At 35.8% G+C, this 11,619-nt stretch overlaps 1 protein-coding gene across 2 annotated transcripts; it reads left to right on the top strand.

The window, feature by feature from the left end:
• Window positions 1-2,459: 2,459 nt before the first annotated feature.
• On the top strand, window positions 2,460-10,231 carry LOC140811701 (signal recognition particle 19 kDa protein-like). Of its 2 annotated transcripts, XM_073169754.1 has the most exons (5): window positions 2,460-2,478; window positions 2,563-2,618; window positions 3,177-3,358; window positions 3,425-3,524; window positions 9,910-10,231. In XM_073169754.1, exons 3-5 carry the CDS (start codon window positions 3,182-3,184, stop codon window positions 10,044-10,046), a joined length of 414 nt encoding a protein of 137 aa, XP_073025855.1. In that variant the 5' UTR covers window positions 2,460-2,478; window positions 2,563-2,618; window positions 3,177-3,181; the 3' UTR covers window positions 10,047-10,231. The 2 variants fall into 2 exon arrangements, with proteins under 2 accessions (XP_073025855.1, XP_073025856.1); XM_073169755.1 differs by lacking the exon at window positions 2,460-2,478 and having other exon boundaries at window positions 2,574-2,614.
• Window positions 10,232-11,619: the final 1,388 nt, after the last annotated feature.

Below are 11,619 nucleotides of genomic sequence, written 5' to 3' on the forward strand. Positions count from 1 at the left end.
GATACACCCAAATCTCCTAAGACCTCTTTCCATCTAGAAATTTATCCACTTACTAAAAAATGCAAACAAATCAAAAGATAAACTGATCAAATTAAACAAACTAAAAGATAAACATAAACTGAAAAAATTGTTAAGATATCCATCAGCTTGGGCTAGCCATGGTTTTGTGGCCCATTCCATATCAATGACTTGATCTTAACCAGATACAATCCAATATGTTTGAGTCCAAATAAGCAATGACTGAGGAGTTTGAGATGATTGACAAACTGTTGTTGACTATAGATAGATGATTGGAGAGTTACTTACGTAGCTTTATGTCGAAACCAAGGTTATTGGTGGAGAGGCTACATTGGATAGAATATTGTACGATAAGACCTTTCATACAACTAAATAGATTACGCCATTTTAGGTAAGGTGGTTTATGGGAGGGCACTGCCCGCTCTTGTTCAATATTTATTGGACGAGACAGTAATGGAAACTCTCTCTCAAGATTCGATAGAAAAGAGATGAGATGTCAACTCAATTAAAGTCTTCATCAAGCTCGACAACGAGTGGTGCAGTACTCTAATGCACATCTCTAGGATCTATCTTTTGAAGTTGAAGACTTGGTCCATACGAACAATCACTACAAAAAAACAGAAGGCATAGCGACGATTTTTACCTAACCGTCGCTATAGCGACGGTTTACATTAAAACAGTCGCATATGAAATTAAGCGACGGTTTATTAAAATCCGTCGCTATTATAGCGACGGTTTCTCACAAACCGTCGCTAAAATTGCGACTGTTCTACAAACCAGTCGCCATTTTGTGTGACGGGTTAAATAAACCGTCGCTTAAATTTAAAAACGACGATTTTAATCAAACCATCGCTATATGGCGACGGTTTAACCAACCGTCGCTTAATTTGATAAGCCACGGTTTTAATAAAACGGTCGCTATATAGCGACGGTTCAAGAAGACCTTATAGCAACGGTTTTAATCAAACCTTCGCTATTAGCAAACTGTCTATAAAATGGCAACCGTTATGTAAAAACCGTCGTTATTAGCAAACTGTCTATAAAATGGATAACGATAGAAATTGGATGTATCGTCGGTTGGAGAATAGATTTCTAACGGTTGAATATTGTTTTGGTGTAGAGTCGTTTGTAACATTTGCACTTAGTCATCCTGAGTGTTTATTAAATGGAAATATCCGTTGTCCTTACAATCGAAAAAAATGTTAGAACAAAACATATTTAGACGAAGATACCGTCAAGGTACATCCCGGTCGTTATGGATTTGGACCGGATTACTATAATTTGGTATTTTCATGGAGAGGAATATATTCGCCCGTTCTATCCTAATTTCAATATGGAACCATTTGTGTTTTCTAATAAAAAGTACAAAATTGTTGATGTCAATCGAAAAAAGAGTGGGATACTACGAACCATTTGTGTTTCCTACGCAAGACTCGCAAGTTGTGTATTTGACTTATCCAACAACGAAGAGAGCAGAATCAGATTGGACACATGTGAGTACTCTACGTAGGCGAGCTTATGTCACTGATGTTGAGCCAAATACTGAGCAGAATCAAATTGATGCGAACGATGCACTTTCAAAACAACGAATGTGGACCTCATGACATCTCAACTCAATTTCTTTTGACGTCTCAAAATCTAGTCGATGTTAATGTTATGTACGACAACGAAATTGATTTGAACATCACTGAAAGTGAAACAGAAGAGGTTCAATATTCGAGCGACGATGTTCGTGACATTTTACAACGAAAGTGAATAAGGTTGAGTTTATTTATGATTGAATTTTAATTTGAAAAAAATATATTTTATTTTGTGCACATAATTAATGAATAGTTTGCATACCTATATTTTGTACGTATATATATGACAGAGAAGCAGCATTAGCTTAACTCCGCAAATTAATTTCAATTGTTCTTTTGATATAAATTTTGTCTTTAAAAAATTATAACATTTTTAAAAAAAAAAAAAACATTAGCGACGGGTTATGTTCAAACTGTCGCAATATTAACGACAATTTTATAACATCCGTCGCTAATGGCGACGGGTGTGACAAGCAACGGTTCATAATAAACCGTTGCTATCATAGCGACGATTTTTAATAAAACATCGCTTTTAATTGCGACGGTTCTTAATAAACGGTTGTTTTTTAGCCACGGTTATATTAACAATCGCAATATTTGGCGACGGGTAAGGATAACCGTCGCTTATGGCGACGATTTTAATAACCGTCGCTATTGGCGACGGTTGTACAAAAATGTTAGTACAACCGTCGCTAATGGCGACGGTTGTACATAAATGTCGCCGATCTTAATCGGCGACAGTCGGACAATTCCCGTCGCTATTAGCGACAGTTTTACCTAACACGGTTGCTGATAGCGACGGGTTTTCATAAACCGTCGCTATAATTTCTATATATAACAAGGCTCTCGAACATTTTCCCATTTTCGCAGTTCTTTTCTGGTAGTGTCGAAACTCTATAATTTTTTTCGCATGCAGTTTCGGTTTTTTTATTTGTACTAACATCTTTTCGTGTTAATTTCGTAGATTTGTTCGTTGGTGTGATCTTCCAGCGTTACGTCGTTCTGCATATCTTCACGAACGTCAGATTTTTATAGCATTTTCTTTAACGAAAATTTAATATTTATGTGTTACTTTTGCGTAATAGTTTAATTATGAATTTTAACGTAATATGTTGTTGACGAATTTTAGCGTAGTAGATTATATTTATTTTGTAAATCATGTATGAGTTTTTTTTAACTAGAACATTAATTTAATGTTATTTTTGTAGATAATTATTTAATTTTTCATTGTATGGTTTTGATAATAGAATTTAATTACATTAAAATTTAAACACTTGTTGGTTTCAAAAGATAACACATGATGTATCGTAGGTTGGAGAATGGGTTCTTTAAGTGGTGAATTGTTTGAAAAAATTTCGTTCTAATCTTTGAATATATTTTTAGGAAAAAGATTAAATTTTTCACATGTTTTCCTGGTTATATAAATTTTTCACATGTTTTCCTGGTTATAGATTTAGGAAAAAGATTAATATTTCACATGTTTTCGTTATAATCTTTGTCGTTCTGGGTTATCTGTTTTAGGGATTTAGTTCTAGGATTATTCTGTTATGGATCGATGAATCTGCTCTTTATATCTAGGGATCATGGACGTGGATGTGCATAATATAAAAAAGTGGGTTGTTTTCTACCCAATTTACATTAATTCGAAGAAAACCTTAGCCGAGGGGCGTAGAATCAACGCGAGCAAAGCATGTGAAAATCCAACCTGTTCGGAGATCTACGATTGCTGCGCTCACCTCAAACTACCCTGTGCAATCGAGGTGATTTTATTGTGGTGTGTGTCTTTATTTTCTGTTGATTTGAATTGATTTTATAATTTAATTTAGGCGGACAAGGCCTATCCACGAGATTTTATGCAAAGAGGGAGAGTGAGGGTTTTATTTAAAAGGGAAGATGGGAGTCTCTGCAATCCTGCTATTTCTTCGAGTGAGTAATGGATGATTTTCTTTTTGCTTAAATTGTTTTCCAGTATAATATATTTCGCAGTTGGAATAAGGATTAAGAGGTGTTTAGGTGTTACAACCACAATAATCAACAAAATATAGAAGAAGAAAGAAAGCTGAAATATCATATAACTGAAATGAAAAGGTGAACCCAGAGAATTTCCTCTGTACTGTACAAGGGATATGACTCCCTTCCCTAGCCTTTTGATAGTGTCGAGTCTCAACGCTCAAAAGAAAACAACTGAGTGCCTAACTCTATTCTACTTCCTCTTATATTTCCCTTGCCCCTCCTCCAAGTCATTCCATCCAAAATTCCTTTCATAACTAGATAAAGTTTTTGGCCTAATCTATTTAATCCCATGAAAATATTAACCTAAGGGCTAATTAGGCCTGTTAGACATAAGTTCCTAGCAATACCGCCCTCTTAAAAATCAGCCTTGTTCTCAAGGCTGAGCTTAAGAACTCGATCTTCCAAGTTTTCATTTGCTTGGCTTCACAGTTCCAATTTGTGAACCTCTTATTGTTAATTTGAACTTCCACCTTAATGCGTGATTTGTCAACCACAACAGTGGTTGGGGCACAACAGTCAATCTGTGGACCAAGTAAAGTAAAATCTTTAAAGAGAGATTTTACATTCATCAAAGACACACGTGCCCCACTATAAGTAAGAAAAACTTCCTCTAAGTGTCTTGAGTAAGATGCAAGATGATATCAAGAAACTTCAAAATAAGAATCTACTTGGTGGAATTTGTTATGGATTTGTTTGCTCAATCATGCAATCCAAGAAGGATATTACAAAGTTCTTGATGAGAAGACCTAGCAGCAGGACACAAAGCACATTCACAAAAATCATTCAAAATTAGAATTTCAATCTTCCACAACAAATTTTTTAACGCTCCTCATGGGACATTGAAAAGGTGCTAAGGAGTTGATTCCACCATCCTGCAATTCTTTCCCCTTAAACATATATCCCGACTCAATTTCCTAATCGAACCCAACATAAATCCGGCCTAGTAGTAGAAACAAATCGCGATACCTTTAGTTTGCTTCTCACTTTTGCTGATAAAGTACAAAACCCTTATAACTATTGTTGGGCCTGGGTCTATTTCTCTTGTCCAAATCTCATTTATGGTCCTATTAGTGACAGCCCAAGCAACCTTGTTCAGCCATAACCACCCCTGGATTTGCTAAATCCCAAACCATATAATCAATGTCTCTTCAATTGAGCGCCTTTGCATCAATTTAACAAAAGAGAGTCGCGAATTGTTTTTGGTGCCAATTTTTGCTCAGCTCTCAAAATCCATCCAATTGAGTCTTTCCCATCAACTCCCAGTGAATTTACTCTCTTGGAAGCCTGATTCTCCACATCAGATCCGAGGTTTTCACCCCCGACAATGTTTTCTCCTTCCTTTGCCTTGATTCTGGGATTTGACGCAAAGTGGGACGTACCAATAGTTGATCTGCATGCATAAATTGTTTTGTCACAATTTTGTTTGTGATTTACAACTCAAAAGCTTACTCCACTATTCTCCCTTTGATATCTTTCATCCATAACTAAATTGACTGATTCTAGCCCATGGGTTTTCATCCTTCTAAATAATTTATTTGTGAGCCCATTATACACATGACCTATGTATTGCTCCTCGTTGTCATTTATCAAAATCTCCAACAGACGACCCACCGCCACAACACAACCTCCCAACCCATCCTCCATCAATGTAGAAACAAGTTCACAAGGATCCGTTGGTTTTGTGCCACGATATCTTTTGATCGCTTCTTTGCCACGATATCTTTTGATCGCTTCTTTTGTAAGCCATTTCCAATCCATGTTCGGCCCCTTCATCCAGTTGAGTCTGTACCACCCTTCATCTTCTGGTCTGTGAAATTTTTTATACTCGTATTAAATAAGATCTATACTTCTATGCACAATTTTGAATAATATTCTCAGACAATTTCTTTGCATTTGGAAGAGCCTCCTTGTTGTTTCTTTTCACGATAGCAAAAATCGGTGTGAGTAGAGCTGAAGATTCATCTCCACTTCTTCTATCACAAGCGACATCTATGCCTCCATGGATACAACGACAACTTTTGGGTGATGAACTCTTGCAGATCTAAGGAAGTTCTTAAGCATCTCAATAATCATCTCATCTACATCTAAGTCCAACATGACTATGCAGTACCTCACCTTAGCCATGGTTTCCAGAATAGTTATCCTCTTAATATAAGATCTGGTAGCAGTGTTCGAAAAATCCTAAAAAACTGATACTATCAGCCGAAAAACATACCTCTTTTTCTCATCATCATACGGAGGAACTGGTGTTGTAATCTCGGTGATCTGACTGAGGCATGAAGCTACTCCTACTTTCACATCAGCATCAGAATGCTTTAAAAGATTTTTTGCTATCAATGCATCCATTAAAGGCAAAATAGCGGTTAGCATAGATTTCCCAGGTGACTGTTCCACTTTTGATCAAAGTTCCTCAATTCGTTCTAGGAGACAGATAACTTCAGCCAAAGACGGAAGGGCCAGGAAAGAGCATTCCCAACTACTGTGAACTGTTCTTCCACCCCCATTTTTAAAACTGTTGGGGTTGCCATGTCTTATCCTCTGATGATTATCCAACAGGTCGGATCAGTTGTTACAACCACAATACATACTCAACAAAATAAAGAAGAAGAAGAAAGATAAAATATGATACTATATTACTGAAATGAAAAGGTGAACCCAGAGGAAATCCTCTGTACAAGGGATATGATACCCTTCCTAGCTTTTTGCTAGTCTCGAATCTCAACACTCAAAAGAAAATAAATGAATGCCTAACTCTATTCTACTTCCTCTGATATTTTTCTTGTCCCTACCCCATGTCATTCCATCCAAAATTCCTTTCATAACTAGATACAATTTTTGGCCCAATCTATTTAAGCCCATGAAAATATTACCCTCACTTCTAATTAGGCCCATTAGACATAAGTTCCTAACATTAGGTCTTTGTGATCTCGAGTTAGTATGTTTGAGATAAATGTTGGTTTTATGCAGTCGATTGATAACTAGGCATGTTGTTTAGAAGATTGTACACTGGTTTTTTGTGTTGGGGTTGATCTTTTATATATCTTTTACAAATTCTTTGAATGATAAATTATGTTGCTTTTTAAGTAGGTTGACTTATAGCTTAATGAAGAACCCAACTAAATTTGTAGTTTCCATATTTTTTGTATCTTTTATTAAAAAATGTTCATGTCAATGGAAGATTTTCATGTCTCACTTACCATGTTAAACATATAGATTTGAAGAACCAATGTTGTTAACACATGTTGATTTGGTAAATTTTGTTCATGTCAATGGAAGATTTTCATGCCTCACTTACCATGTTAAACATATAGATTTGAAGAACCAATGTTGTTAACACATGTTGATTTGGTAAATTTTGTTCGATAAACAAAAACTGGGCACTCTGAATTTCTTGAAAAAAAATATGCTTCGTCTGTTACGAACTAAATTTTCAATCTATTCAAAATAGAAGGTATTACAATAATCTGAGAGAAACACTCAGCCCAAGGATTAAATCCTTTACAAGATACCCTAGCTCAAGCCAGTAAACTCACTAAACTGTAAAACGCGAATAATCCCTCTAGCAAAATCTAATGTTATTTATATTCATTTCCCCCCTTCTCCAAGTCACTATTAGCCCCAATTCAATTGAGCCAATTACAATACCACATTCTAAACTATTCATGCCTCGTATACTTAGGTTCCTAATATCACCGCCTTCTTCAAAATCGGCCTTGTCCTCAACGCTGGAGCTAAGTAGTCGATTTGCTACTAGTTGAACATCCTTCCCCACTTAGTGCTGCCCATCCATTTAACTCACGAAAATCTAGACTCATTCCAAAAAGCATACTCCATCTGTCCCAATTATATAGTTCATGTTTCTTTTTTTATCTGTCTCAAATATAGTCTACTTTTCACATTTAATAAATCCTTTTACTAATATACCCCTATTTAATGTATATAATTGTATTCAATTTGTTTTCCGAATATCATTTAGTATGGGTGTATTGGGAAATTTTCATGTATAATTTATTTTTCCAGTGGCATCCTTAATAGGTGTGAAAATAAAGTGAACTATATAATTGAGATGGAAAGAATAATCGAATGCAAAGTTCAATCAAAATCAAGAGTGGCTGGAACAACATCCACACACTTGAAGAAGAATTTCCCATGGAAGCATCTTCACAAAGATTGAAAGGAACCAGGGATCCGAAATCCCAGCAACCAAAATCTTGAAGTCTTCTTCTTCAAGCATCATTACATGCAATAACTCACCAAATAATTTCATTGCCTGGTAGTACCCATCAAAGACATTCTGCTGCGTGCATTCCAAAAGAACTCGCCTGAGTGAATTTCTTCCTTTTTCATTTAATGCATTAAGCACTGGAAATGTTCTGGACGGATCCCCCAACACCAACGCAGGGGTCCCATCTCCAGAAAAATGGGTTGCTATTTCCTCAATTATTATTGGGGTGGTACTTTGTTCAAAGAAGACAGCTAATTGAGTCAAAATGAGAACAAACTTAGTAGAAATCTTATCACCTGGAATTCTTTTTATCAAGTCCAGATCCTGGTTAGCTTTAGTCGTCTCCCCTGCTCCCAACTTCCAATTCAGCACACTAATGACATTTGGATCTTGGGATATTCCTCCCCTCAAAATTCCATCTCCGAGGGATTTTATGTTGCTACCCAAGTATTGTTCTCCAGCCCAATCCATTTTTTCATAGCAAACCTTGAACAAATCAGTGCCTACGCCTTTCTCCAGCCGCTGCGCCGCATCGACAATACATGGAACTCCTCTTGTTTCTCTGCTTTGCGCCCGTTGTACCATCCGAGTAAATCCACGGTGAGTACTTGGTATCGCTCGACCATGGATTTCCATCTCACCTGGTCATCTCTCTCTTCATATTCCATTGCCTATGGTTGTCCATTTGTTTCAGGTTCGTCAAGAGAATCTCCGTCTTTTACCACCTGCTGGTCTGAAGTTTGCAGTTTGCAAGTCTTGGGTCAAATAAGGTCTAAGCTTCTCTGCACAGTTATGAATAACATTCTCTACCAATTCCTTTGCATTTGGCAGAACATCTTCATAGTTTCTTTTCAAGGCAACCGAAATGGATTGAGTAGAGCTAAGGGTATATCTTCAATTTCTCCTGAAATAAGAGTCGTCACAGCCACTGCTGACTCAACAACAATATCTGGATGGCGAACTCTTGTTATCTAATTAATCGATGAAACATCTCAATAATCATCCAATCCAACTCTAAATCCAACATGATTACAAAATATATGACCTTAGCCTGAATAGTTAACAAAATAATCTTGGTCAAACTTTTTATTTTTTGAAAACTAACACTCTTACGTGTATTTGAATGTACACTCAAATATACTTGGGTAGGGATATTTAAAAAAAAACGTAGTTTGACAAAGGATTTTTTTAAAAAATTTCCCCTACCTTAACCATGGTTTCGAGAACATTCACTCTGCCAGCAGTGTAACAATTCCACAAAAACCAACAGTATTAACTGAAAAGCCTCAATCCAATCAAGGAGACAGAGGAGGGAGCTCATCCAAAGATGAGGGAGGCTGACAAAGACTGTACCCAGCCACCGTGAGTTGTTCTTCTGTCTCCATTTCAGTTGCAAACTGTTATTCAATATCAGTTCCGAATGCTTCAATTCTTATCTCAACTTTGTGTGGTTTTTCTTTCCTTCTCAACTCCGAAATCCGTTAGGTCAGACTAATTTGTTACGAACTAAATTTTCAATCGATACAAAATTAAAGGTATTAAATAATCTGAGTGAAACACTCCGTCAAAGGATTAAATCCTTTACTAGATAACCTAGCTCAAGCTAGTGAACTCACTAAATTGTAAAATGTGAATAATCCGTCAACCAAAATTTAATGTTTATATTCATTTTTCTCCTTTCTGCAAGTTACTACTATACCCACTTTGATTGAGCCCATTACAATACCACATCCTAAACTATTCTCTCTCTTTTTTTTTTGACGGTACCTTGTTTTTGTATGTGAGATACGTTGTGCTGCTCCTAGTTGTGAGGGCGAGAGAATAAATTTTTGAGAAGAGAAACTGCTGTTAGTCTCCCAACTGTACCATGTGATGCATTTAGATAACTTAGTTACCCCCCTGACCTTGTACATGGTAATCATACCACTGTAGGTCACCAATATCCACCCATCAGGGCATGTCATGAGATACTTCAATTGTAACATTTCTTTTAGCGGCAGAACTCAACCATGCCTGTCTCAATGTGACTTCATGATTATTCATCTACATCTCATTAATTTTGAGATACTGCAGGGAAACAGCTAATGCTTCATGTCGCGGAACTAGTACCTAGACATCCTGGTCGAACTAAAAAACAAGAGCCTGCCTCTGCCTCTACAGGTGGTACTTCCAAACCTGGGAAGGGTGGAAAGAAGAAACGTCAGGTTTAAATATGTGAAATGACCTTCTGTTGCTTTCTAGAGTACACACTTCTCAATTTTTTGTTTGAAGTTCGAACTAGAAGAGCATAATATTGTGTTCAAATTTGCGAAATGACCATAAGTTGTTTCCTTGAGTATACACTTTCTCAGTTTTTGACATGAACTAGAGAAGAGCATAAAATTGTGTTGAAGAACTTCCTCGCAATTGTTGTGTGGGCTTAACACATCTAGGCTGGTTCGTATGGATAAGAAATCAAGTTTATATGTTTTGCTAAGCTTCCAGGAAACAAAGACATTTTTATGGATAAGGGCGAGGGCCTGCACAGATTTTTAGTTAGTTTAGGTAAAATGGAAGTAACTGTGTTAGTTGATCTGTAAAAACCAAGCTTAAATCAGGCAAGATTTATCTGTTGCTCAATGTTTGCTATAGATGTGCTAAGGAATCAAAATTGAATCAAATATTACTCATATTTCATCATTGAATTCGAGTTTAAATTTTTTAATGCTAGTTTGAGATTAATTAATTTAGTCTCAAGTTTAATTTGAATTAAAGTTTGTAGCCGAGCTTGATGTGTTTGCTTGAACTCAGTCACCATTCTCTATTAAACAAAGTGTTGAATTATATTTGAGCGCATGAGTTAGTTTACTTCAATGTTTTATCATAGAACATTAATAAATGTATTAAAAACTTAGCAATGGTTGAATAAGATAATCTGGACTTCCATTTTGGACATATGCGATAATGTTTGAGTTCCATCGGAGTTCAACAATTTTTTATATAAATCTCATAATACTAAGCTAGTTTTCTTACCTTTCGAGCCTTTTGCATCGCTTCTTTGTTCGAACTGCATCGACAGTACATTTGTATAATAAGATGGAGGGCATAGGGGTGGTGATTTTGTTGAGCTGAGGTCCCATTTGCCCAAGTGTGTTTTTTTTAAAAAAAAGAGCTATTTTTTTTAAGTAATGCCAGTCATTTTGATCTTTTCAATGTTTAGTATCAGCATCGATATAAGTTTAACATCGGGTGAAAGTAATTTGAGCAACTTATAAGTTTTGGTTATTCATAACACCATGTCTATATATTACAGTAAAAATAGCAGAAATATATGTTGCACTTTGCATATTTTGTCGCAACTTTAATGTCTAATAGATCATAAAATTGGGATGTGACGAATCGAGAGAGCTGAAAACTTATTATGTTAGAAGGGAGATATGGCAACGAACCTCAATGTCGAAAACATTCAGTCAAATATCAAATATTAGTTACATATTTTTAATGTTTTGTATCAAATTTCATCCGAAAAAACATGTGAGTCTAGGGAGTGAAAAATATTTTTTTTTTGGGAATATCATGGACTGCATAATTTTTTTGATCTTACAGGGACCAGACACAAATACTATGCTATTGGAGATTAAAAAACAAGCCCCCCTTATATAGGAAAAAAACTGTAATATCATATATTCAATAAGATACAAAATTATTTTAATTTTATCTAATTAATATATTGTTAAATAAAGACAAAAAGATTATGTAATTAAAATATTAATTTAATTAACTACTGTTACAATGTTTTAACAA

The sequence above is a fragment of the Primulina eburnea genome, chromosome 14 (assembly GCF_022965805.1).
Source record: "Primulina eburnea isolate SZY01 chromosome 14, ASM2296580v1, whole genome shotgun sequence".
NCBI lineage: Eukaryota > Viridiplantae > Streptophyta > Magnoliopsida > Lamiales > Gesneriaceae > Primulina > Primulina eburnea.

Bases quoted from the DNA above. Each gene is read 5' to 3' on its own strand.
- LOC140811701 (XM_073169754.1), top strand. From the start codon at position 3,182: ATGGACGTGGATGTGCATAATATAAAAAAGTGGGTTGTTTTCTACCCA. The intron at 3,359-3,424 runs GTGATTTTATTG...AATTTAATTTAG, and splicing joins AACTACCCTGTGCAATCGAG to GCGGACAAGGCCTATCCACG. The intron at 3,525-9,909 runs GTGAGTAATGGA...GAGATACTGCAG, and splicing joins CAATCCTGCTATTTCTTCGA to GGAAACAGCTAATGCTTCAT.